This window comes from Alternaria atra (genome assembly GCF_907166805.1).
Source record: "Alternaria atra isolate CS162 genome assembly, contig: 25, whole genome shotgun sequence".
Taxonomy (NCBI): Eukaryota; Fungi; Ascomycota; class Dothideomycetes; order Pleosporales; family Pleosporaceae; genus Alternaria; species Alternaria atra.
The window spans coordinates 3,065,866-3,092,389 of NW_025091323.1; the positions used below are offsets into that span (position 1 = coordinate 3,065,866).

General features: G+C 50.4%; 10 protein-coding genes across 10 annotated transcripts; 6 read left to right on the forward strand and 4 right to left on the reverse strand.

Moving 5' to 3' along the window:
• Nucleotides 1-34: 34 nt before the first annotated feature.
• On the reverse strand, nucleotides 35-1,504 carry ALTATR162_LOCUS6077 (uncharacterized protein; the record flags this gene model as incomplete). The annotated part of the gene is made up of 1 exon (XM_043313698.1): nucleotides 35-1,504. One exon carries the CDS (start codon nucleotides 1,502-1,504, stop codon nucleotides 35-37), a length of 1,470 nt encoding a protein of 489 aa, XP_043169633.1.
• Nucleotides 1,505-3,461: 1,957 nt separating this feature from the next.
• Nucleotides 3,462-4,598, forward strand: ALTATR162_LOCUS6078 (uncharacterized protein; the record flags this gene model as incomplete). Its single annotated transcript, XM_043313699.1, has 1 exon — nucleotides 3,462-4,598. The coding sequence occupies one exon, from the start codon at nucleotides 3,462-3,464 to the stop codon at nucleotides 4,596-4,598; it is 1,137 nt and encodes a 378-aa protein (XP_043169634.1).
• A 785-nt stretch (nucleotides 4,599-5,383) lies between these two features.
• On the forward strand, nucleotides 5,384-7,695 carry ALTATR162_LOCUS6079 (uncharacterized protein; the record flags this gene model as incomplete). Its single annotated transcript, XM_043313700.1, has 5 exons — nucleotides 5,384-5,708; nucleotides 5,793-6,050; nucleotides 6,111-6,363; nucleotides 6,422-6,657; nucleotides 6,722-7,695. The coding sequence occupies 5 exons, from the start codon at nucleotides 5,384-5,386 to the stop codon at nucleotides 7,693-7,695; spliced, it is 2,046 nt and encodes a 681-aa protein (XP_043169635.1).
• Nucleotides 7,696-8,731: 1,036 nt separating this feature from the next.
• Nucleotides 8,732-9,227, forward strand: ALTATR162_LOCUS6080 (uncharacterized protein; the record flags this gene model as incomplete). Its single annotated transcript, XM_043313701.1, has 2 exons — nucleotides 8,732-9,080; nucleotides 9,157-9,227. 2 exons carry the CDS (start codon nucleotides 8,732-8,734, stop codon nucleotides 9,225-9,227), a joined length of 420 nt encoding a protein of 139 aa, XP_043169636.1.
• A 329-nt stretch (nucleotides 9,228-9,556) lies between these two features.
• Nucleotides 9,557-12,555, reverse strand: ALTATR162_LOCUS6081 (uncharacterized protein; the record flags this gene model as incomplete). Its single annotated transcript, XM_043313702.1, has 3 exons — nucleotides 9,557-10,156; nucleotides 10,210-12,453; nucleotides 12,502-12,555. The coding sequence occupies 3 exons, from the start codon at nucleotides 12,553-12,555 to the stop codon at nucleotides 9,557-9,559; spliced, it is 2,898 nt and encodes a 965-aa protein (XP_043169637.1).
• Nucleotides 12,556-12,689: 134 nt separating this feature from the next.
• Nucleotides 12,690-15,303, forward strand: ALTATR162_LOCUS6082 (uncharacterized protein; the record flags this gene model as incomplete). The annotated part of the gene is made up of 3 exons (XM_043313703.1): nucleotides 12,690-12,707; nucleotides 12,757-12,930; nucleotides 12,979-15,303. The coding sequence occupies 3 exons, from the start codon at nucleotides 12,690-12,692 to the stop codon at nucleotides 15,301-15,303; spliced, it is 2,517 nt and encodes an 838-aa protein (XP_043169638.1).
• A 1,059-nt stretch (nucleotides 15,304-16,362) lies between these two features.
• ALTATR162_LOCUS6083 (uncharacterized protein) lies at nucleotides 16,363-18,188 on the reverse strand (the record flags this gene model as incomplete). The annotated part of the gene is made up of 3 exons (XM_043313704.1): nucleotides 16,363-16,918; nucleotides 16,965-17,970; nucleotides 18,023-18,188. The coding sequence occupies 3 exons, from the start codon at nucleotides 18,186-18,188 to the stop codon at nucleotides 16,363-16,365; spliced, it is 1,728 nt and encodes a 575-aa protein (XP_043169639.1).
• A 967-nt stretch (nucleotides 18,189-19,155) lies between these two features.
• Nucleotides 19,156-20,381, forward strand: ALTATR162_LOCUS6084 (uncharacterized protein; the record flags this gene model as incomplete). Its single annotated transcript, XM_043313705.1, has 2 exons — nucleotides 19,156-19,939; nucleotides 19,993-20,381. The coding sequence occupies 2 exons, from the start codon at nucleotides 19,156-19,158 to the stop codon at nucleotides 20,379-20,381; spliced, it is 1,173 nt and encodes a 390-aa protein (XP_043169640.1).
• A 3,011-nt stretch (nucleotides 20,382-23,392) lies between these two features.
• ALTATR162_LOCUS6085 (uncharacterized protein) lies at nucleotides 23,393-24,388 on the forward strand (the record flags this gene model as incomplete). The annotated part of the gene is made up of 3 exons (XM_043313706.1): nucleotides 23,393-23,548; nucleotides 23,608-23,857; nucleotides 23,919-24,388. 3 exons carry the CDS (start codon nucleotides 23,393-23,395, stop codon nucleotides 24,386-24,388), a joined length of 876 nt encoding a protein of 291 aa, XP_043169641.1.
• A 208-nt stretch (nucleotides 24,389-24,596) lies between these two features.
• On the reverse strand, nucleotides 24,597-26,123 carry ALTATR162_LOCUS6086 (uncharacterized protein; the record flags this gene model as incomplete). The annotated part of the gene is made up of 5 exons (XM_043313707.1): nucleotides 24,597-24,626; nucleotides 24,676-25,795; nucleotides 25,910-25,919; nucleotides 25,971-25,996; nucleotides 26,056-26,123. 5 exons carry the CDS (start codon nucleotides 26,121-26,123, stop codon nucleotides 24,597-24,599), a joined length of 1,254 nt encoding a protein of 417 aa, XP_043169642.1.
• Nucleotides 26,124-26,524: the final 401 nt, after the last annotated feature.

Here is a 26,524-nt window from a genome sequence, read left to right on the forward strand (position 1 = left end):
TTACGATATTGTCATGACTATCTGTGCATGCCGACTACCTGGCATAAGCCCTCAACTTAGGCTCCGTCAGTGACTTCTGCTGGTATGCTAACAACAATACGCCAGCCACAGGGATCAGGCCGCTGGTAGCCAAAACATCATCGAGATCAAGGCCAGGGGCGGCGTAGCTGTTGCAAACGCTCTTGACGTTAATGCGCTCCAAGCTACCTGGTCCGTCATTCTGAAGCGCATCAACAATCAATGCGTAAGTCAGAGGATTGAACAGAACACCGGCATGACCGTAGAAGGAGCCGCCTAGCTGCCCAACACAAACGCGTTGTACTTCATTGTTGGAGACACCAACGTTACGCGCATCGTTGATGAAGGCGGAGGCGCCGGTACCTTGTTGAGGCTCGACGATTTCGTCGAAGAGACCAGAGTAAAAGGTTGTGGTGGGAACGTATGCGCTGTCACCGCCACCACTCCTCAAAGCCCTAACGAAATCCGAAGTAGCCTCTTGCTGGATAACGGAGGGGTCACAGGGACCAAGGGCTTGGTTGCTGTTTGTTGTCAAGCACAGGGCGTTGGCTAGAACAGTGCCTTTGAAATCCGGAGAGACAGGAAGGAAGTCCTTGACGACCTTGCGGGTTGAAGGCCAGTACTTCAGTACCCATTGTGTGTCCAGACCACCTTGAGACCAGGAGATAACAGCAATGTTTTGCTCGTTGGTGCGCGAGACGGCGCTGATGTAGTTTATGGCGTAGGCAATGTATTCGGCATTCGTTTGCGCGTCGCCGAGCATGGCGCCGGGAATGTTGAGCCATACTGGGTCGGCATAACTCTTGCCTGTCAATAGCTTCCTAAGATTGTTGGCGAAGTTCGTGCCTCCATAAGCACCAGTTCCTGGCACGAAGATCACAGGACGTTTCTGGCCGTAGGTGAAGCTGGGCGGGATAAAGATAGCTTGGCGTAGTGCGGACTCGGAGAGCGTGTATGGTGCATCAGCAGCATCCTTCTTGGGGTAGATACCAGTGGTAGGTGGGTTGTTGTTGTTGACGCGGTTTTCGCCAACTGGCAGACCACCGTTCAAAGCGGCATTTAGGGTTTCATCAAGCACCAGACCGCCAGCTATTTGAGTTGCAACCGCAGCAAAAAAGTCTGTTCGCGTGGTTGGGCTCGCCCAGATTTTGGATTGCCTTGCGACCGCGGCTTCGATGTTTTTTGGTCGTGTAGTAGGTTGAAGCTGCGAGAGGATGTTGAACACCTTTGTGGGATCACCCTGTGCAACCGCTTTGTTCACATCGCCAAGGAGATTGTCAACGAGAGAGACTACGCCGGGAAGTAGACCAGGAAGAAGGTTATTCAGCAGTTGTCTTTCATCCAGACTTTGGACCTGCTTAGTAGAGGGTGCTGGTGTTGCGACTGGCGCAATTCCTGCCACCACCGGGGCGGGTGCGGGTGCGGGTGCAGCGAGCGACGTTGGGAGAATGCTCAAAAGAGCTAGCGATGGGACGGAGAGACGCATATTAGCTGTTTCTTAACCTTAGTACCAGCAGAAAGTACAACCGAAAGGATGAAAAGTTGCAGGGCCCCTGTCAACCAGCATAAGCATACATGTCTCTTGTCTTTAACCCCTCTCACAGCACGAGTCGTGGGGCTCAAGATCGTCATGCTATCCTTACTGTGCATTCCAGTCTACCACGAATTATTCTCCTTGTCCCCTCCTTAGCGTCGCCGAACAGATGGGACAGTCGCAGAAGCGCATCTTGGTACTTGTCGATCTGCATGGTCCTGTAGATCTGGTGCTACGTGCAGTGTTAGCGTGCAGAACCGTCTCTGATCATGGTGTCTTCCCTGAGCAGGTCCGAAGCTGCTTTACTAAATTGAGATCCAGAGACTATCGAATGCGGCAGCTGCGCGCCACTGATGTCGCTAATTCGCTTACCGATGATTTCGGATTCGGATTAACTAATGGAAAACGTGCTCTTCAGTCCTTTTTTTTTCATGCAAATGATCTTTTCACATATTGCTGAAGATATATCGTACTGTAGATTCTGTGAGGAAGAGGCATTGTTGTGACAACGAGTGCATGGAGAACTCTTGGGCAGAAAATCTATGGGAAGCAAATAGGGTTGCAGTCCAGAAGCGGACTAGAGTATTGGGACGCAATTACGCCGAGATTTGCCAAAACAACCGAACTGTCAGCCTCGCATCAGCTTCGTCATGTCGGCGATGTGTTCTGCACGCCATGAAACCCTATCATCTTCAATCGACACAGAGAGTATACTCAGAGAGGAAAGTTCTGGTGTTGAGGATATCACAGTACCTAGGGTAGCTTCCCCGATGCACATGCCGAAGCACGATCCAACACCCGAAGCTCTGGACACTGTTTGCGCTTTTCCATCCCGCAGAATCTTCCGGTCTTAACCACCGGTGGTATTGAGCGGGTACATGCTGGCGTCCCGGGAATCGACCTACACTACGGCGTAATCTAAAGGTCCCAGGTGTCGTTATCTGTGACTTCTTGCCAGCAAAGGCTATGTCGACGCCTGTAAGCTCATTGTGCCAGACTGCGTCATCGCTACCTTGCTGAGCAGTAAACACACCAAAGTTCCGGATTTCGATCTACCCGATCTTCCACGTCGACTCTCACGCGTTCTTTTGGGACACATTTGCCTAGTTGCGCCGCGGAACAATGCAAGGGAACGGACTTACTCGGCGCTCCTACGCATTTACATCAACGTCGTCAAGACGCGAGACATCCTAGGAGAGTGGTATATGCTTAAATGTTTGGAGTTGATTTGCACCTATTCATGATGAGAGTATGAAAACAGAAGTTACCCAATCGTCATTGATCTTGTCAGAAACCTCAAGTTGGATCAAAGTGCACAACGTTTTGACAACTGATAGTATAGGAGCCAAATTGGCAATCTAGGCGGTGCTGCAAACGCGTGACGTCACACTCAACCAACGTGATTCACAATCGCCAGTCCCGCGCGAGACACCCATGCCAACCTCATCCCATCCGGACGATACCATCCTCGCCTAGTGTCCTCCTGTCGCGCACACGCACTCAACATGTTGCTTGATACTGTCTGGATCGATGGCGATGATACTTCCTGACGAAGCTTGATGGCTTGGAGAAGTTGCGAAACGACACGCGAATGAACTCGTGTAGGGTACTAATAATCTCAAGCTACCCGTCACAATAGAGTATAGATATCATAACCTCCATGATCGCCTTATCTATGATGTGCCTTCCAATCTTAACCTGGCCGTTTCGGTTTTAGTAGCGACGTCCGTACGATTCGTCGCTACCAGCATGTGCTAAAAGCGTCTTCCACACAGCTTACGCACAACTTCGTTACATTCATTCACGGCCAGCACGACACCCTACCTTTACATATATACCCCTACTCTATTCCTAATGTACCTTGCCTTATCGTCGCGCAGGGCTGAGACATCCTTCAAACCAAGAACTAATGGGCAGCTCGTTCTTCCAGCTACCGCTGCCTACAGCTCCTTCCGCCCTACGCCAGGCCCAACGGCAAGGTGCCGCTCTTGATATACTCAACACACGTACTCTTCCGCAACTGTTAGATCTGGACGATCGACCTACGTTCTTGCTCAACATGGACGATTACGCAAAGGGAAGCCGAGTTCCAATACAGCCCATTTTCTGCAATGCGGCACTGAAAGAGCGAGAGCAGCTGTTGGAAAAGATAATGGGTACCTCACCAGGCGATCACGATTCTGCCGGCGTTGGAGCCTCACATGATGAATTTCGAGTATGGGCCACGATTGATAGCAGATTCAACGACTCTCGAGACCTTTTCCCAATCACCATACAGTTCGAGAAGTTGCTATGGTTGGGTATTTCGCTTCGTCCCAACTGGCGGCTGATCAGCGCGCACACAATCTTCAAAAACGAAGATGTTCCCGAAGGAGATCCGTTATGTGCATCAGCACCACGACTCGAAAAAGAAGGACATAACGATCTGACTGCCGATGAAGCAAAAGCTTTAGCTTCTGCAGAAGCAATACCAACCCGGGAGATTATCAAAGACGTGCAGCAACCCGAGTTTCCCGTTGTATCTGTCGGAAAGGACCGTGACAAGAATAGCTCTTCGAGTATCTCGGCGATAACCCTATCTACACCCAACGCTTCCGTGTCTGATTGGACGGCACCGCACCCAAGAGGTGTTCTCTCGGATCATCTCCAGTTCGTAAGGAGAATCGACTGGGCAAAGACGCCATTAGGAGCTATGAACAGATGGTCCATCCAGTTTCGAGAGATTATCTGCCTGGTCATGCGCAACCCTCATCCATCTTCTGTATTCTGGGGCGAAGATCTGACCATGCTCTACAACGAGGCTTACAGAGACGATGTGACAGGCGAAAAACATCCGGCTTTAATGGGAACCGGTTTCTCGGGCCCTTTTGGTGAGATGTGGCATGCAGTTGGCCCGGTAATTCGTGAATGTGCGCGAACAGGTCACGCCCAGCTCAATCATAACCAGCCGTTGCCCATCATGCGTTACGGTTATATGGAAGAGTCGTTCTTTACCTGGTCATTCGTAAGTATCGTTGTTATGGGGGTTGCTCTTATGGTCGAGTAACACTCATATCATGATAGGTTCCAGTCTTTGGTGGTACTGAGCGCGTCTTGGGGTGTAGGTAATGTCGCGATGCCTCGTGATAGCGTCATGGTGAAGCTGGGTTGGCTGAGACGAGAGTACAAGGCCCGCTAACTGAAACATGGAACACAATCTACCTCAACGCATTTGACACCACGGTTGAGTCCATCAGTGCAAGAAGAATGGGGCTGTTACGCTATCTTGGGGTGTGCATAAACGCTACCCGCACTGTCAGTAAGTGTATAATATGGATGTGTACATGTAAGAGAAACACTAACATCGGCCCTACTTCTTCCGCAGAGGAATTTTGGATGAGAGTTCTGGATGGCCTGGATCATAACGAATACGACATACCGTTTACGCTCTTATACACCGTCACTGAATCGGAGGACATTGAGAATGCCTTTTCGTATTCGGACGCTACACCAACGTCCATAAAGTCCTGCGTCTTCGAAGGATCCGTCGGCGTGCCGAGAGGACATGCTGTCTCACCCGACAGGTTCAACTTCAGAGATGGCGACAGCCTTTTGACACCAGCCTTTCGAAAAGCTACACAGAGCTTGGAGCCCAGGATGTTAAGCATTAAAGACGGTACGCTTCCTCAATCGTTATTAGACATTATCGAGTGGCGCGGCTACAAACATCCATGCAGAGAGGCTATGGTCTTACCTTTACAGCCAACTAACGCAGACAATGTATGCGCTTTGTTGCTGTTAGGCATCAATCCACGAAGAGCCTATGACCAAGAGTATAGATCTTTTATGGCCATGCTCAACAGACAGATCGCTACATCGCTAGCGTCAGTACTTCTCTTCGAAGACGAGGTGCGGCGGAGTAAAGAGGTCGCAGCGATGGCCACCCTACAAAGAGAGCAAATGTCTTGGCAGCTTCAGCTTCAGACCGGACGGATGCGTCGGATGACTGAGCTATCCCCCAGGGGCATGTTCCTATTCGATCCAGATGGACTTCTGTTAGAGGCGAACGACAAGTACTACGAGATGACAGGTGTATCATCCACAGGCGATAAACTGCGCTGGTCCATCGACATGATGGTAGGCGACAGTCAAGAGGCCGCAAAAGAATTGTGGGAATGTACGCGACATCTATATACTAACGTCTTGTTTTACGCTAATGCCGTGTGTCAATATCTAGATATGATAACTCATCACAAGCCAGCAAGCCGTGAGTTACAGTTTGCAAACTCTGAATGCCAACCCCGAGATATTGACGGCGCACAAATCGAGTATTGGGTCTTGGCAGCTAGTCAGCCTGAGATAAGCCCTGATGGAAAGCTTATCAGTATTATGGGCTCGATCACAGATATATCGCATCTGAAGTGGGCGCAGGGATTGCAAGAACGAAGACTATACGAAGCGGAACAAGCGAAGCGTCAGCAGAATGAATTTATCGATATCACGTCACACGAGATGAGAAGTAGCAACCCTACATGGACTGGATGTGAGACATACACTGACTTCATATCCAAATCTATAGACCCACTTTCCGCAATTCTTATCTGCGCTGATGACATCCGCGAAACTCTAGCACAACACAAGTTCTCGTGCAGTAGCGATCGGAAGATGGCAAAAGACTTTATCGAAGCTGCGGACAACATTGCTCTTTGTATTCAGCATCAGAAGTCAATCGTCGACGACATTCTCACTGTCTCGAAACTGGACTCAAACCTTCTCCGCATTACCCCAATACCCGCGCAGCCAATCATTGTTGTACAGAGATCTATGGCGATGTTAGTCGCCTCGAATTCGGACATATATTGGACGAGCACACTAATGTTCCACTGTTAGGTTTCGTCCTGAAGCTCAGGCCAAGAGCATCGATTTTAGATTTGTTCCACATCCCAGTATTCGAGACCTCGATATTGACTGGGTGATTCTTGACCCCAGTCGACTCCTTCAAATCATCGTCAATCTTATAACCAATGCTATCAAGTTCACCATGGACTCCCAGATTCGCTCAATCACGGTCCACGTATGTGCTCACGCGGAGTCGCCCGACTTTGACATACCAGAAGGATTTCAGTGTATGTAATCTTCACATGAGAAATACATGTGAAAGAAGCTCTCATCTCAGATACTCACCTTTAGTTGTCCCACCGAGGCATATCGTAACTGAGTTTGGAAACGGTGAGGGTTGGGGCTCAGGCTCGTTTGTCTACATTCGCTTCCAGGTCCAAGACACAGGTTGCGGGCTTTCTCCTCAGCAGATATCACTGTTGTTCGAGAAGTTTGCCCGAGCTGTAGGTAAGCCCAATGCAGGAACTGCATATGAGCCATGTACTAACGTTATATTCAACATCCAGTCTCCACGAATGCACATTCAACACGGCGGCAGTGGCCTCGGGCTCTTCATTTCGCGCCAGCTTGCTGAACTTCACGGCGGCCAAATCGGCGTCTCGTCTAAAGCCGGTGTCGGCAGTACCTTCGGATTCTACTTGAAGTGCAAACGTATGATAGCTCAGAAACCTACTCCGTCGCGTGATTCAGTCAAACATGCCCTCGAAGCCGAACATGCGGTATCTTCACGCAAGATAATTGCCGCAACCGCGTCCCAGATTTCTGCCGCGACTACAGCAGGGAACGATGATAAGCCTGTCGATGTGTACATGCCACTGTCCACCAATGATAAGAAAGATGAAGCCAAAGATGATCGCCTGCACGTTCTTGTCGTCGAAGATAATCTGGTGAACCAGAAAGTGCTAGTGAAACAACTCACAAAAGCAGGCTGTATCACCAGTACCACCGACAACGGCGTCTGGGCACTAAAGCATCTCATCAAGACAAGATTCTGCGTCACCGATGGGATACCACTCAACATTATTCTCATGGACTGTGAGATGCCGGAGATGGACGGTCTGACATGTTGCAGGAAGATACGAGAGATGGAGCAACGGAAAGAGGTGACGAAGCATGTTCCTATTATCGCGGTCACTGCAAATATTAGAGGAGGACAGATGGAAGACGCAAAAGACGCTGGTATGGATGATGTTGTTGGGAAGCCGTTCAGAATACCGGATTTGTTGGCCAAGATGCGGGAGCTGTTGAGGAAGCTTGAGGGGTGAACCAACGTTATACTTTTCCCAATGTAGCCTGTGAATTTTACATAGTACAGTGAAGCTGCTATCATCCTTATACTTTGAACCTCAAATTTTGCAAACGCTCTTTACGAGGTTTGTATGCGGTCGCCGAACCAGCATCAACGTCGCCATGTTCCTCGTCGTCGGCAGTGATGGTGGTGAGCATCAGCAAGCCTGGATATATTCAGAGTATCGTCAGGTTTTATCTAGGATCTAATAGTACACCGGGGCTATTCAGGCTTTGGTATGATTCATGGCATCGTCGTCGCACGGTTTCGATCGATGTCATTCAAAAGTGTGCTTCATGGTCAATCAGCCTCGAAAGACTCGACCAAACGACTATCATGACCTCGAAACGTTCTCATTTCTAGATCATGTCTTTCCCCTTTGCCCTATATGTGGCCTTGAAGGTTTCCCAGGCACGTTCGAAAAACGTATCCTAGCAGACTTCATATACGTATAGTCTCTACCCCAAAACACTGCGAACATGATGTGAAGATTCTGCAATTTTGGACAGCCAGACATGAAGAAACTTGATCCCTTTTTGGATAGTGATCTCACAAGCTCACCGCCATGTTTGGAGAGAAGAGGAAGATGTTTGGCGATTACAGAAGAATTTATATGCCCTATGGGCGGCGCTACCAAGCACGATGGCATTTACCATATGACATTGAAGAGGTGACTAGGTGACGTAACATGCTGACGCTGTAATGAATCTGAGGGTTTGTAGCGTTCGCTGACTGGTAAGTTGGAAGGTGAAGGTCTCGTCTCGTCTCATCTTCGCCAGCCGAAGAGATGATCAGATGAAGCGCCATCACGTGTTAGCGCATCACGCTAACGCTACGCGACGCGTCAATCCTTCCTTCATCTCCACCTCCCCATCCCGACCATTGAACCACTATACACACGACCACCTCCACGCCATCAACACGCAACCACTCAGTACACCCTCAAGACATTACATTACACCCCAACGAACTGAGGCTTCCTACAAAAGTTCTTCACACGAAGCTCACTCACAATGGACCACCCACAAACACCCCGCATCCTCGCCCCGCACCTCGCAAACTTCCAACATCGCATCGTGCGCATGCTGGGCAAGGTCACGCAGTTGCGTGGCGAGACAGCGGTCATCGATGCAGGGGGCAATGTTGATGTCATTTTGAACAGGGTAAGCACTTCCATCCACGGTTTCATCCCATCCCCGCATTCGAGGAAAAGAGTCGAGGAACGTAATCGAGAACATGAGTTAATTCGAACGAAACAGGACTCACACCTCGCCGTCGGCCACGCGGTGGAGATTATCGGCAAGGTAGATCAGAATCTGCACGTCAAGGTACAAGCTGCTACTGACTTTGGGACGAACATCGGTACGTCTTTTCTCTTCCCTTGCATTACCTTACCAACAACATGAGTGGCAGAACTTGTATAATAACGTAAAAGCAGATTTCAATGCAGCAAATGCAGTAGTAGATGCTACACATCGGTACAAGGAGATCTTCTACGACGACAACTAAACAACCACCATTAAAACGTGTTCGAGTAAGAGGAATCAAGGTTTCCTAAGAGGGCTGAGTAGTGTATGGGAAAGTTCAGTAGACACACACCGGTCGACGGCCGCTACCACAACGATCACTATGCGTTTGCGAGCGGAGAATGGAAGCAATGATCAAATGACCTGTACGTTTGCGAACCGATCCAATCAAGACAATGCGCTATGTGTTCTACACTCTCAATGTATGGTATCTTCCCGCCAGAGAAATCAAGCGCCTTATGAACGCCAAACCATGCAAGTTAACGCCCCCCATAACCATACAGTTATACTATACACTTGTATATCCAGTGCTTAGAGCTTACTCCTCACCCCCTCGAGTCTAAACTTGACATCCTTGAGCTGTTTCCCAGTTGGCTTCCACGCCTCGAACATGCCGAGTAACTCTTCGACCTCGTCTCCAAGTTCTTTCTTGACGAAGTCTTCTTCTAGCAATCCCCTCATCGCCCATGGTAGGAAGAAAGGGTTCGGATTCGTCGTGGTAGCAGATGGCTCATAGTCCTTCACCCGAAGCTTGTAGACATCTTCCTTTTTGCTGTTGTTCGCGAGCTTCTCGCCAATAATGGGAATGTTGATGCCCTGAAAACTGCCCGCGGTGCTTGGTCGTTCTTTGGTCGTTGGGATCGGGAGAGATGTTGTTTCGAGAGCATGCTGAACGGCGAGGGAGTAGATAACAGGGTCTTCATAGACGCGAGAGTGACCCTCACCGCCATACAAGGAACCTGCTAGGGCGGGCGATAGTTCGCGGATGAGGCCGTGGTCAGGAAGACCCAAGTTGCGCAGCTTCAGCGCGAAGCCAACAAGATGGGTGAGAAAGTCCGGCGCATGAATGCGACCATCGACGAAGACGGCGCGGTAGATGTAAGGATGCGAGAGTGTTGAGAAGGTTGACGACTAGTGTGTATTAGTAAGACGCAAGAGATACGTTGAGAGGGAAATCTGCTCACCTCGAGAGAGACAAGCTGGTCGTCGATGCTACCAACGTACAATATCCGCACACCGAACCGGAGGACTTCATCTAGAGCGGCGAGGTACATCTGGCTGACCAGACTCTTAGGATTCGAGAACTCGAACAATTCAGCAGCTGTAGGACCAAAGTACTTTGTCTTGTACTCGATAAATGGACCCATGTTGACGCCAGCCATAGCGCATACTCCGATCCTCGTCGCGTTGACACAGCCGAATTGTATGAGCTTCGCGACAAGCATCATAGCTACCGGAACACCCTGCGAGTGACAAGCGACCAAGATGAAGTCAGCTTGCTTCAGATGATCAATCCAGTTCAACAAGAGCTTCCATAGGGAGTTTACCCGCTCGGCAATAAAGCCCTCCCCTTCTAATGCTATCTGCTCGATCTCTGGACTGTACCCTCGCGCTTCAGACCAGTCCTTGATCGCTGCAGCCGCGGCATTGGCAAAGCGTATCGATGTACCTGTCGGCTGCCCTAGCACCTTTTGGATAATGGGCGCAGGAAAAAACCCATGTACGCCAATTGCTACAGCCTTTTTAATTCTTGGTGGTGCCGGATTGATGTGCAGGTGAGGTGTCGCAGCTTCACCTCCGAGAAAGTATTGACGGATCTGCTTCCAGAAGTTCGGTTGCTGGACCATTTGGTAGGTGGTTCTAAATTCTGGCAGCAGGAGGTTTGGCGGTCCTTGTTTAGCCTTTGCCAACTGTTTTGATGCTTGTTTAGCAGTAGCTGCTGTCTCAGGTCTTGTAGGCTCGAGCACTGGTGAGGCTTTGGTCGGCGTGGCAGTCTTGCTTGACGTGGGGGTATCTGCTGGCGTGTTTTTCGCGGAAGTCTTGGACTTCGGTCGCCCCCGTAATGAAGCGAAGGATTTCTTGGAGGCTGGCTCATCTTTCGGTGGTTGTTGTGGTTCTTTGGGTGTGTCCGCATCTGACTTGGACTGCTCCTGCTCGTTGAATTGCGCCGCTTCTGGGTTTGATTGCGAAGGAGTATCAAACACTGCCACCTCGCCCACATGCTTCTGTGGTCCAGACTCGCCCGGTTTCTTTTCGTCCTCTGGTTTGCCCCTATACCAGAACGCCCATGCGGAGGTCTTTGACGACCCTGTGGTATTCTTCTGAGCAGTTTCGGTAGGCGTAGCTGGGTCTGCGGTTGCGGGAGTTTCTTGTGGGGCAGGCGTCTCTGTCTCGACGGGTGCTTCTGGTAGGGCCTCAGGCACCACATCAACTTTCGGCGCGTTGCTAACTTGAGCTGGAGGATCGACGGGAGGAGGGTTCGCTTGCGCGTTCTGTGCACTACTCCATGTCCAGAACCAAGAACCAGATGCTCTTGCCAGGACTTTAGCAGTTGTGGACGGCGTAGCCTTCGTCTCCGTGTCTGGACGCGGCGCTGCCTCCGTTGACGCATCCTTGTTCTCTGTATCCGCCACTTGATCAACCATAGATGGAATGGCACCCACGTCTAGACCCTTTGTTTGCGCATCTGGTTCTTCTGAGGGTGTCGGCCCGGGTAATGGCGTAGTGGAAGCCTCCTCAATACTTGAGTGTGCCTCACTTCTGGCCTTCCCTGGGTCCGCATACCCATCAGGTCGTGACCACCAACTTCTCCAGCCCCATGTGCTAGCAGCTGCATCTACTTGTGATTTAGGCGGTTCGGGGGGTAATGGCGGTTCGTTGACTTGGGGGGCTGGTGTCTCTTCAACGTCCTTTGGGTTCGGTTTTGGAGGTTCGTCTAGGAGGCCGTCCGAGGATACATTGACCTGGGTGATGGAGGCGGGTATGGCATCGCCCTTGCTCGACTTTCGCTTGGTGAGGAACTTTTTGGGCGATTCGTCCTTGGGTTTCTTTGCTTCGTCGTCCGGTAGCTCGCCTGTCGCGCCCCCACTAACGCCGATGCTTTCCTTTGCAGTCTTGACTATGGCAGGCGCTTTCGACCGCCAACTGCCCGAGCCTGAAAGCCACCTCTTGCCTCGTGGTGTTTGTGTCCCAGAAGCCGTTGGCGTTGTGGAGCCAACTGAAGGTATTGAATCAGCTATCGATGTACCTGAAGGCACACCTGGCAAGATTTCACTACCACTGGGAGTAGTGCCGGTAGTGCTGGCATCAGGTGGAACTTCTGGGCCCTTGTCGGGTGCGTCGGCGGTAGCCTCGGTGTTTGGCTTGGATTTCTTGTGTGGGTTCATTCCTGCAGGAAGAGTGGTGGAAGCAAAAAGGCGATACGGCCTCTGGAGGGAGTATCAGCATAGAAAAGACATGTGAAGCTGGCAGCATACCTTCATCCCGAGGTGGACCAGGCGCGCGTCGGGGCTGGCTGCGTCATGGGCCATGTATCCCGTGCACTAGTCCTGGGTTAGCGTATCTCGATAGCGCGGATTCTGCCACCGCCTAGCGATATTGTCGGGCTTCCTAAATTTTGTAGCGCGAACTTTTGCCCGCAGTACCACGACGCCAAACCGCAACAATGGCGATTCAAAAGAAGGTGCGCGCATACTGGAATAACACGTGCGATAGTAACTAACCCTTGACAGCACGGAAAAGGTCGTCTCGACAAATGGTACAAGCTCGCAAAGGAGAAGGGCTATCGTGCGCGTGCCGCCTTCAAGTTGATCCAGTTGAACAAAAAGTACAACTTCCTCGAGAAGAGCAAAGTCTTGATTGATCTTTGCGCCGCGCCCGGGTCATGGTGTCAAGTCGCCTCAGAGGTATTTCACTGTGTTGAACACCATGCGCCTACATACTAACGACCCCAGGTTATGCCCGCGCATTCCCTCATTGTCGGTGTCGATCTCGCCCCAATCAAGCCCATCCCGCGATGCATCACTTTCCAGAGCGATATCACCACAGACAAGTGCCGAGCGACACTACGCCAGCACCTTAAGCATCTCAAGTGCGACACAGTACTCCACGATGGTGCGCCCAACGTCGGAACCGCGTGGGTGCAGGATGCCTTTACGCAGGCCGAGCTTGTCTTACAATCCATGAAACTGGCTACAGAATTCTTGGTCGAAGGAGGAACATTTGTGACCAAGATCTTCAGATCAAAGGACTACAACTCACTTCTCTGGGTGTTCAATCAACTATTCACCAAGGTTGAAGCTACCAAGCCGCCCTCCTCTCGAAACGTTTCCGCTGAAATCTTCGTCGTCTGCCGCGGTTACAAAGCCCCGAAGCATCTCGACCCCAAGTTCCTCGACGCTCGCAGTGTCTTCGCCGAACTCTCAGACCCTACGCCGAACAACGAAGCCAAGGTCTTCAAGCCTGAAGTGAAGAAGAGGAAGCGTGAGGGTTATGAGGAGGGAGACTGGACACAGTTCAAAGAAGCGCCTGTATCTGAGTTCATCCAGACAACTGACCCTATCGCCATGCTGGGTGGCCTGAACAAACTCAGCTTCGAACAAAAGCCCAACGGCGATATCGCTGTCGCAACCATCGACAAGTTACCGGAAACAACAAAGGAGATCAGAGACTGTTGTGCCGACCTGAAGGTACTAGGACGAGCTGACTTCAAGCGCCTCCTTCGCTGGCGACTAAGAGTACGCGAGGTCTTTGGTTTTGCGACCAAGAAGACAAAGGCCGAAGAGGAAAAGGCCAAAGAAGCCCAAGAAGGCGACGAGGTCGCCGAGATTGAGTCGATGGACGAGGAGATGCAGATCCAGGAGGAGCTGGAGCGATTGAAAGAGAAGGACTCCAAGGCGAGGAAAAAGCAGCGCCGAGCTGAGAACGAGCGCAAGCAAAAAGAGATTACTCGTTTACAGATGAACATGGCTACACCTTTCGAAATTGGTTTGGAGCAGGCTGGACCAACAGGCGAGGATTCCATGTTCGCCCTGAAGGCTGTAGACAAGGCCGGCGCTATCAACAAGATTGCCAAGGGCAAGATGGCTCAAGTCATTGAACGCGAGCAGCCAGAAGAGATCGAAGAGGAGCCTGAGACTGACGACGAAGAGGATCGTCTCGAACGAGAGCTCGACTCCATGTACGGCGATTACGTCGAGCAAAGATCAGCACGAGATGCCAAGTACAGGGCGAAGCGCGCGAGGAAACAGGGCGACGACGGAGAGTGGAACGGATTCTCTGACGAGGACAAGGAGCAAAGTGACGATGAGGAGCTCGTACAGGATGCTGACAGCGATTGGAGCGATGACGAGGAGGAAGGGCCCAAGGGACTGATCACTGACCTTGACAACGAAGAGCAGCCCAAAACAGGTCTCACCAAACGTGCAGCACGGTTCTTTGACCAGGACATCTTCAAGGGCATTGATGGGCTTGAGGATCTTGAGGAAGACGACGACAGCGGCATCGATGTCGAACATGATACCGAAATGAAGGATGAAAGCGCCACACCCGCGCCTGCGACTGAGACAGAACTGAGCATACGAACGAGTACCAAGACCCCTCAACCCAAGCCGGCCATGGACGATGAATCCTCGGATGACGAGGACAAGATTGAAGAAGTCAAGCGCGATGAATCTCAATGGGAGCAAGACAACGTGCCCATGAAGAACGGCAAGCCAGACATCGACATCATTACAGCTGAGGCCATGACCCTCGCTCACCAGATGGCCACAGGTCAGAAAACAAAGTACGATCTCCTTGACGAATCCTTCAACCGCTACTCCCTCCGCGACGTCGACGGCCTACCAGATTGGTTCCTAGATGATGAGAACAAGCACTCCAAACTCCAACGGCCCACAACTGCTGCCGCAGCCTCTGCCATCAAAGAGAAGCTCCGCGCACTGAACGCTCGACCCATCAAGAAGGTCCGCGAAGCGCAAGCTCGCAAGAAGTTCAAGGCTGCTCAACGCATGGAGAAGCTCAAGAAGAAGTCCGCATTACTCGCGGACGAAGAGGGTATGACAGAGAAGGAGAAGGCACAGAGTATTGCACGGTTGATGTCGAGAGCTGCGAAGAAGAAGCCCAAGCAGAAGGTCAGTGTTATCGTAGCCAGGGGCGGTAACAAGGGTATCAAGACCAGGCCGAAGGGTACAAAGGGTAAGTACAAGATGGTCGACGCTCGATTGAAGAAGGATGTCAGGGGCGAAAAGCGGGCTGCCAAGAGGAACAAGAAGAGGTGAAGCGGTGCGTATATATGAACTATTGGATCCACACAAGAGGATACAGTGTAGACATGCTTTGTTAATTGCTGCGATGAGGAAATGTCTCCGGTTGATGTGCTATTTATTGAGTCGCTGTCATGCATAGCGTGATGACATGTAGTGGAACCTCTCAATTTAAGATCTAGTTATGGACTGAGCATTAAAGATATAACGGATGCGGAGACGTTGCACTGTGAACTCGCAGCCTGGTGTGTTGTTAGTATCTCCAACTGCCACAAAGGAGAGTATCTCTCATGATGCCTTCCATGTGTATGCCAGCTGCATACAACAGGCAAAGTAACTCACATCTATTACAGAAAACAACAGTGAGTCCGAGTGTGAGTACGCAGAAGGCCGAGCCTCGGATTCATGTTGATGGTAGGCATACAAATGTGACATTGCAAGTTGTCAATATTCGACGTTGTTCGATCTTCCCTCGCCGTGTTTGTACTAGAGTCTCGGCCAACATGTCGAGTTGTCTGCCGGCACGCTAACAAAAAGAACGCCATTCCTCTCCACAGTCGCACAACGTGTCTTCAACCGGCGTACAAGTGCAAAAAGTAATCCTCCTCCGGGAAGGCTCGAACTTCCAACCTCCTGATTCGCTACTGCAAGCTGTAACAGTCAGACGCGCTAGCCAATTGCGCCACAGAGGATTTTTGAAATGCGCGGTGCTTGCCATGCGCTTTTCGATGGAAAACTCAAAAATAATGTCTTATATATATCTCAGTACAACAGACGCTCAGAGTACGGTGTGAGCATTGAAGAACATCGGCGTTATGGGGATATGTGCATTGTGGGGAATGATGTGGAGCTGACTCGCTTACCCAAGCATAGAATAGCAGGAACTTCGGGGCAGACAGTGCGTTGACAATACTCATGAATTGATTGAATTGCGTATTGATGATCGCGGAATTAGGTATAGTATGATAAAATAACGTATTACCTCACTTTTCGTTCCACGACCTGAGTTGAAATAAAGACTTACTACGCTCGCTATGCAGTAAAACGTGTCGTATAAAGGTCATAGTTGGTCGCCTAAGTACTCTGCCGGCCTCGCTTCTTCTTCGGTTCCTTAAGAGGTGTCTCAGCGGCTGCAACGACTCCTTCGATCTTGAACTCGTCGCTTTCGAGATCGAGGACACCTCGCAGGATACTGAATGTGAAGAAGTCCTTCGTGTAGCACGTTATTCCGTCTTTCATCAGTCTCTGTGCCTCTACATCGTCTCCGTCGTCTGCAAGGATAATGTTGCTTTTCAGCTTCTTCACCCTCGCCGTACCAGTCGTTACATTCTTCGCGCCCGCGGCTTTGCCTACCACCTCAATTTCGGAGAAAGATGCGTATTTTGTCTTGAGGCTCTTCGTGAAATGAACATTGTAGTCCACGAAAGGGGTTTGTGGTTGTCCGAGGATGTCTTTCAGTTTGAGTTTCCACTCCTCTTCTTGCTTAGGGATGGATGGCTTAAAAGCAGAAACGGCGAGGAGACGCTTAGCTGACGCAGATTCGTATAGCCACTGGTCGGTAACGATGGGAATGCCGCGAGCGATAGCATAGAGTACTTTTGTTGTCTTCTGAAGACCACCGTCTCTTACGCTTTGACACGTTAGCAAAGTGATACGACTGCAAGTAGAGCACTTACCACAGAACGTTGAAATCGTCCGACAAATTTTCCACGTATGCCCCGCCTTGCTTCTTCAGGAACTTAACAGCTTGGCTTGTCTTAACAATGGTAGAGTTGCTGCAGGCTATACGAGGCGTTGGGCCGTTGTAATCTTCCGTTGTTATGGCTGTGGATCGTTGCAAGTTCCTTTGCGATCGTGGCAGCATCGATGATACGTCCGCCGTAGCAATGTCAACACTACTCAACCGACTGTCGTCAGTGTCACTATCGCTCGTTTTTGCACGCTTGCTAGACCCAGCAAGTGCTTCGTTATCAGACTCCGGGGCCTGTTCCTCTGCTGTGGGAAGAGCGCGCTTCTTAGATAATCTGGCTGGTATTTGCACCCGCGGTGAAGACACTCTAGCATTTGAAGATAGCTTTAAATGTGCATGGCCCTGTGATTCGCCAGTACTGGCTGTCGAGAAAGCCTCTGCTTCTTGCTCCCGCTCCCGCTCCGGTTCAAAACCCCTCGAGAAGGTAGGCACATCCTCTACTGGTTTATCGACGTCGCTGAGAAAGTCTGGTGGTTTGACATCTGCCTCACGAGAATCTGGTACATGCTCTACACGACTCGTGGTTGGGGTTTCTTGAACAATAGTAACCGATGGTTGGTTTGAAAGCCGAGGCGTCGCTCGAGGCTGCGGCTGTGACTGCTTCTGGTTTAGTGACACTGCACCGGTAGTGGGTTCGATTGTATTCTCGTCTTCGTTGTCGTCTTCAAGTGTTTCAACAACACCAATGATGTTGGCCGCGGCTGACGAGTTTACCTGGACCTCGGAGTCTGTCCATTGACAAGTGAGACGAGACTCAGATGTCGGAAATCGTAACACATCACCATGGCGCAGGAGAATTGATTCTGAGTGTTCGCCGCTCCGTGGTTGTAATTGAAACATGGCAGTCGATGGGCCATTCATATGCGGTTGACTGGGCAAGATGGTTACCGTGTCTGCAATGGCTTCTAGTTTTACTCCGAAAGGCCCAACAACTATCATGGTAAGGAATTGTAGCTGGCACTTAGATTCATTGAGAAGACGTACCAATGCGGCCAAGCTCACGTATGAGACCCGGCAAATGCAGTTCGCGTATCACACCAGGGTATTGAAAGGTAGCACCCAAGACGATGTGTGCCACGCCCTCTTCTGGTAGGCGAAATTCATCCGAGCCTGGCGCTCCCGCCGTGTTTGACAAAACCAACGTCCACATCCTGAGTCGATTGACGCGTCGTAGCGGTCATTGGGTCGCGAATGTTAGAGTTAACGCGCGGTCACGTTTATGGAGGATCGGGGTTGCTGCTGTTGAGCTACCAGTGACGTGCATAATAAGTGGGCTTGTGTGCTGATTGGGTGGCGGCCGTCACCAACCTGTTCCTGCTTCGGAGGAACGGCTTTGCATCCTCCACTCGACAGCAAGGGGTTCAATGTGAATGCAGTGCTATGGCTGCGTACCCGTATGTTGTGCTATGCACTTTGGTCACTACCTATGACATGTGTAATTGGTCCCTGTACACCGGTATCCAAAGGTCTCAAAGCTCAGGCGGCCAGAGTCGAAGGACAATAGTAAGGAATTTGCGCTATCTTATCACAACCATCGCACACCGCAAACAGTGCATTTTATGGCTCTGCGCCTTACTTTGAGCGACTCTGCAACTCGTTGCAAGACAAGAGAAGAGTGACAGCAGTAAGCATTGGTTAAGCTTTTATCGGACCAAGGCGAGCACCCAGATGCATGCAGGTGAAGGAGCTGTGGAACAATAGTAAGGGTGTCAAGTAACTCTGAGACCTCAGCTTCACCTTGATCCTGACTAGCTATAGTCTTAAGTCGAGATATCGGAACAATCGTACGCTGCCGCTGCCGCTGCTATTATCCGCTCGGGATCCGAAAGCCATCACTCCCAGTCACTTTATCGACAACCATGTCTAGCAACAATTTCCAGCGCAGAAGCAACCTTGCCCTCTAGCTATTATATCCCGATCCTCCATATGATAAAGCTTCGGTCTCCCTCGCTACTAAATTCCTTCGCTCCTTCTTTAGCCTCTACTTCATCCTACCTTTCTTCCAAGTTTTACCCCGGGTTTTGACTCTGCCAAGCCCGGCTTCTATCTGGACCTGCATCTAGACGTCACTATCTCTACAAACCCTCGTCCAACAACTCTCAGCACCACGAATCACCATGGACGGCATTGTACAGAGCGTTCAGGTCCCTCCCAACTTCGATCCATGGAACCAGGACTTGAATCTTACTGTGTCAGATGGTAATGGTGGATGGGTAGCCGTAGCGATCAGCATGAAGGTGCTCAACGACTATCGTATCTACGGCTTTCGTCTCGCTATCAGCTACGGGTCTGGTTTTGGTGTATCACTCATGCTTTTGATTGTTCTCCTTCTCTTAACCAAGGCTGAGAAACGAAAGTCTATGATTTTCTTCCTAAACGCCGCCTGTCTTCTTACCAACACCATCCGCTGTCTACTGTTCTGCTGTTGGGTTACCGGTAACTTCTACGATCCTTACACTGTCCTGGCTTCAAACCGGGGTCGCCTGACACGTGGAGACTTTGCTTTCTTCATCACTTCCAATATCTTCGGTATCATAGTTACCGCCCTCGTCTTCATGTCCCTCAGTCTCCAAGTCTGGGTCGTATGCGTCACCACACCGCCTCTACAACGCAACATCATTATGGGTACAACGACTGTCATGGCCTGCGTTGCGTTCGGGTACAGGCTTGTTGCCGTCTACTGGAATACCAAGCTGACCCTGGAGGATACGGGTGCCGACTCCATCTTGGAGTTGATCGCGATCTCCTACGTTCTGCAAAACGTATCCATTTGGATATTCAGCTGCGTCTTTACCGGCAAGCTAGGTCACGCCATCATCCAGAGGCGACGTCTCAATATGCCACAGTTTGGACCGATGCAAATTGTCTTCATCATGGGCTGTCAGACTATGTTCGCACCAGGTACATTTGTCCATGTCAGCTTGGGTATCGAGATATAACTAACACACTTGTAGCTATCTTCGCGTCTCTCCAGTTTGCAAACATTCTCCCTGAGATCGTTGCCCATGTTCTCACGGTCATCTGCGTCTTCCTTCCCTTCTCCGCCATTTGGGCCGGTGTCATCAACGACCAAAACCTTGCCGCAAGAGGACCCGATGCTCACCGGCGACTGATAAGGAGCAACTTCCACGATAAATCAGTGCCTTCGACCCTCAGCGAAGGCTCCACAGTTTGCGAAAAAAGCCGTCAGATGAGCTCATGGTCGGACATGAAGAGCAAGGATCATGAGGGCCTTATCATCATTCCTACCTCGCATGTCCACAGTAGGAGCATCGACGACAACTGCATCCGAGTCGATCGTAAATTCGGCTTCTCGTGTGACGATCCCACGGACCGAGTCTAATAGCCAGTGGCTGCACTCTTGGTCTACGTTCGCTCCTTCTCAGTGCCTCGGAGAGCGTAATTCCATGACGTATCTTTTATTCGCTCGGGAGATAAGAAATTAGTGTTTCCAGTGAACAGGAATGGCAAACACCAAGATGCGGACGATCATTATGCGACACGTATCAGTGACGCACCCGGGAGGCGTGCCACAAAATTTGTAATTTCAGGGATATGCTTCGGGAAGATTTGGGGTGTACAGTCGTTGGACTTTTTTCACACATGGCTGATGTTTTCACTCATTTACACTCTCAGCTATCTCTTTCCTTTCTCGAGCGTTTTCCATCGGTAAATGGTACATTTCGCTACAGTCCCTTCACTGACTATTCCCTATGTGTATGACGGACCTCAACCTTGTACTCGGCTTGGTTCGGCATGCCAATCATGAGTGGAGGTGGTACGGTAGCTAGATGATATATGCGACGCCTTTTAAACGCCCGGAGTGACAACTTGATTTCGGTCTCCGAGGTAGAACATGCCACCAATCGCCGCCCTGCACCACGCCGTAGTTTCACAATTAGAGTGACATTCCATCTACTCTTTGACCGTGGTATTATCACACCCTGAGTGTCGTGCACGTGTCTTTGTTGACATGTTGGTTCATATTGAAGACAAACTCGTGAGTGCGAAGATACGAGCGCCTCCGTATATCGCCCCCAATAGGGTCTAGCGCAAAGCCTAGCTAGTCAAAACATAGTTCAGCACCATTAGCGCATGGGGCCAGCACCCCACTTGTTCTTCCTACACCAATGACTATATACGTCGACACATCGCGACGCGTTTGTTATGCGACTCATCGATGTTAGGACATTCGAGCTTCAGTGGTTCAACGATGATGCTATCCCCAAGTACGCCATCCTCTCCCATACCTGGGGTCCGGATGAGGTCAACTACCAGGAATTCGTCTGGATTAGCAGAGCTCGAGCACTGTCGACTTCTACTAACCTAACATCGACTCAAGATGCGCAAAATACACTCATGCTAGCTCTGGAGTTGATGATCCGAGGCAGCTCAGGGACACCTCTGGGAAGCTTATCAGAAGAGGATCTTATGAAGCGGGTCGGCTACAGCAAGATTGTAAATGCAGCTGAGCAAGCACGGGGTCAGGGCTGCGATTATCTGTGGGTGGATACGTGCTGCATTGACAAGGCATCAAGTGCGGAGCTTCAAGAAGCCATCAACTCCATGTATCGTTGGTATAGAGATGCAGAAGTCTGCATAGTTTATCTAGGCGACATCCCCAAACCACGCTCAGACAGCTACACGACTGCCTCCGAGATCGCAAGAGCGTCTCTCAAAGCTTGCCGATGGGCACATCGTGGTTGGACTCTACAGGAGCTAATTGCACCGGCTGTGTGTCGCTTCCACTTCCAGGATTGGACCTTGATGGGCGAGAAGGTCGAGTTTTTGGAGGAGTTGTCTGATGCCACGGGCATTCCAGTTCGTGTGCTTGACGACGGACGTTCCGTTAGCGAAATCTCTGTTGCGGAGAGGATGTCATGGGCATCATATCGCCAAAGCACACGAATAGAGGATGTAGCATATTGCTTGTTAGGCATCTTCGATATTCATATGCCATTACTCTATGGAGAGGGTAGCAAGGCTTTCATTCGCCTGCAAGAAGAAATACTAAGGACTACTGATGACTACTCGCTATTTGCCTGGCGCGCGATTACATCCGAGCAATCGACGTACCGGGGTTTACTTGCTCGCCATCCTGAGGAGTTTCGACACTGCCATTCTATTGAACACGAGAACGTCATCTCTACATTCCCCATTGGTTTTACCCCCATCGGTCTACGTGTGCAGCTCGAGTTCTTACCTGACCCGAAGGACAGCAGCTGTATGCTAGCCATGATCCGCTCAAGCAATGAACTCAATCAGCGCCTAGCCATTACGTTAAAGTGCCTAGATGGCGGAATGCAATATGCACGCGTCGATGCTGGTGTCCTAGTTCCCATCGACGACTGGCCTACTGGAAAACTTCATACCATCTACGTACGACAGAAACTGTCCATACCACCTGACTTCACGACAACTCAATTCAAGAGCTTTCACATAAGACGTCGAGTTTCCAGCCAAACCACACCTAATGTTCGTATACTTAGCGTTACGCCTCGAAATGCCTGGGATGAAACTACTCATGAGCTACGCATACCAGATCACGTCACAGAATTCTGGGGCGCCGTGCTACTCCGCGTTCAGTCAGCGGCATACGCGCACTCCCTAAGCTTTCCAGTTGCATTTGGTTTCAATCGATCGACGTGCCACTACTGGTGTAAAGTCGTTCCGAACTTTACCCCGTCACAGGATGGTCAGGCCAGTGGTACCTGGCCACAGGCCGTGAAGAGGAGGATATCAGATGAAGTGTATGACCCGCTACGAGGAGTCGACGCAAGGAACGATATGTTTCTGGTTGGAGACAGTGGGCTGGGCATCAACGTCGGTATTGTAGCGGGATTATGTGGGGATAGCATCGCATTGCAGGTACTCATCGATGGACTCGTTAAATGGGCATGAGGCCGTAATTGGTTGAAGGTTTCAAGGTATTTCAACATATCACTTGGGCTTTTTCTTCAGTCATAGCGCTACGTCTCGGCACTGGATGAGAAAAGTGAAAGTATGGTGTTGCAGCGTCAGGCAATTGCAGACATGGTTTTTTATGGTGTTCTGTACTGTTCTGTTTCCGCACTGCAAATACACTGAGCACGTAGGTGCTATAGTTGTGTTTAGCCAACTCAACAATGATTTTCAGCCTTATACCGTAGTCGAGATGCAACGACGTTGTGCAGACCTGCTGTTGTTGTTGTCGCCCCGCTAAACCAATCGGAGAATAGACGAATCGCCTTACTCTCACACCACCACGCACCACTTTCATGAACACACCACTTGTTGTATCTTCAAACGTGAATTCCCATCAGTACATTAAATAATGAAGCCGTCCTACGTAATGGCGCGCTGGTGTCTGTCACAATGCCTAGCGTTACAACCATCACCTTCTTCCTACTCTTGATCCTCGCCGTATCCATCCAGTTCTTCATTTCTTCGCCCATGTCTACTTCCACCAACAAACCGTGGGCCGAGGATCCATGCAAACTCATCAGTACGCCGCAATTTGAGACGAACAAGGTGCTTTACACATGCATGTTCTCGCTAAAGTAATCTCGGTGTACTAATCCAATACGTAGGACGACATCTTTACAACTGGGGCAACACACATGGCACACATCCACAATGCCATACTGCGAGGCTATAACACTATATACTTACAAGCCCCTTATATCCAGGAAACAGATAAACCAGCATTCATCGGGTACGCACAAACATGGTATCGCTTCGTAAAGAGCCACCATGATGATGAGGAAGCGGAGTTGTTTCCCAAGGTAGAAGAAATATTAGGCTCAAAGGATATCTGGAAAGAGACACATGAAGAACACGGTAACAGAACCTGCTTATTTCAGCCGCTATGGAGCCAACATCTAACATAAGATTGATGTAGAATCATTTCTCGGCGGTCTAGCAGACTACAACACCTACCTAACCTCTCTCCCCTCTCTACAATCCTTCAACGGCAAAGAACTTCAGAATATAATGTCCTCGTTCCAAACGCCCTTTAGCCATCACTTCCACCACGAGATCAGCACGATAGCTTCTTTCGCAGACCATCCTTCCGCTCCAGCGCCAAACACACCGGAAGCAGAACACGCAGCCACTATCTTCAAAGCCTGGGGTAAGAAGACTGTTACCAAAGCAGGGACCTTTGACGTCGTGCCCTTCTTTTTGATGAACTTGGATGCTACATTTGAGGAGGCGAAATGGGCGAACTGGCCTCCGATGCCGGCGCCGGTAAGGTGGGGGTTGGTTAATGTGGCTGGGAGTGTGCATTGGACGTGGTGGAAGTTTGCTAGTTGTGATGGTGGAGGGAGGCCGAAAGAGTTGTATGCGCTAGAGGGAAAGGATGGGAAGTAAATTTATTGGATTTCATGGATCTGGAAGACCTGCTGTAATGGAATCAATGAGTCGATAGTAAGCCCTGGAACCATCTACTAATGTTTCGAGATCCGCCTTCCTCAGCGAGGGTTACGCGGAGTCTGCCAAGCTGCATTGAGAGTTGTGATACCCGACTTTCTCATTGCCTGAGAATCATTTCCTAAGACAAAAGAAAAGCAATGCTTCACTATGCCCTTCCAACCTTGAAGCTCAATATCTGTCTTTCGTTAGCACCATGTCTCTTATCACTCGGACAAAGCACTCACGTCGTTCTTTCCCACAGCGACAACATCATCCTCTGCAACTCTCCTCCCACCTTCAGTCTCCACATACGCCATTGGTGCATCACCCATAACCTTCCTGTACACATCGCCCACCGTACTGCCTTTTTTAACAAGCACACAGTCCCTAAACACCGCCGTCGAGCTCGCACTACCGCTGGTATACGTGTGAATATTCCGGACCGGGAAGACTGGGACTAGACCAAGGAGTTCTGCAGCTCGGGACAGTACTTGTACGACACCCGTGCTTCCGAAACGGTAAAGAACCATGTCTTTGAGATTTTCGATACGTGTCTTGAGCTTCTCGTCCAACTCTTTCAGTCCTCCTCCATCCGGATCACCCTGTTCGATCAGATCTTCTCTTGTATCGACAAACTCGCTGCCCTCTGTGTATTTGATAAAGCCTTGTTTCGCCAATTTCCTCAGGAAGACTTCAGATATCGCGCTACACAGCACTATACTCTTTGGATCCGCAGTTTTCGCTATTTTCGCTATGTTCTTGTCGGCGTCGGGATGATCGATCTTGTTGAGAGCGATGACAGTAGGGAACTTCTCGTCAGTGAAGGCGTTTACGACTCGTTCGATGGTCTCGTCCGACCAGTCCTGTAGTGGCTCCTTGAGGGCAAGGCGATCAAGACAGCGTGCGACGACACTAGACGTTGACCCGTAACCCGAGAATTGGTTCTGTAGTGTCTCGACAGCCGTAGCCTTGATAGCGACATGCCTCCTCTTGATACTGCCCCACTTCTCCATGAGGTTGCCTTGTATCCATCGCACAATCTCGCTCCTCAGCCAAACGATATCCTGACTTGGGTCGTAACCTCTTGTCGCCTTGCCTTCTGCGTCGGTCGTCCCGCTCACGTCCACTACATGTACCAGTGCATCTGCATGTCGCAAGTCGTCCAGGAACCTATTTCCGAGACCTTTGCCCATGTGTGCGCCTGGCACGAGACCAGCAACATCAAGAAGTTCTATAGGAACGGATCGCCGTCCTTCGACACAGCCGCCGTAGTTGGGTTTGCAACGGTCGGCGAGGTTGAGGCGGGCGCAGGGGCATTCAATTTGAAGGTAGCCGATGGCACGCTGGGGGTCGATGGTCGTAAATCTGGATGAATAGCATTAGGAGCTGACGGTAGGATGATCGTGGTAGTGGCGGTAGAGCAGTAAGGTGATGTGCGCTGCGCTGGCGCATGGAGCAGGTTGGATAGGGACGACTTACGGAAAGTTACCTACTTGTAATCAGCCTACATAGCTTCCAGCATGTTTATATGTGTACGGACCGACTTTGGAGGTAGCATCTGTCAAACTGCCATGCAACACATGTCAGAAAGATCCACGAAGGAGGGGTGGAGGGGCATTGCGCACCTGTTCAGAGTAGTCGATTTGCCGGATGATGGCTTGCCAACGAGGCCGATGAGCGGATCGCGAGGCATTTTCAATGAAAGTAAGGAAAGAAGGACTGGGTATCATAAAAGGATTGTCGCGTGGTGAGGGCTGTAGAGCGAAAGTCGCTATTGTCAAATTCGCGACAGGCTTATCGATAACGCATTGACATCACCAGAGGCTGCGACTCGGCCCAAGTGCATAGTCACGCAAAGACAGGCAGCGCTCATCGTTGAGATCGTAAAACCCCGCACCCATCACATTACAAATTCTAGAAGAAGATATCTATCTTGTTACAACGCCCTATAATGCTGTTCATATCAAGATTCACTGCCCTCTTCCACTATCCAAGAAACCCACCAATACACCTGTTGAAAATAATGCTCAAGCTGGAGACTTTTTCAGGGGTATAAACGTCGCTGAATGGGAAAACATAACATCCGCAACCACA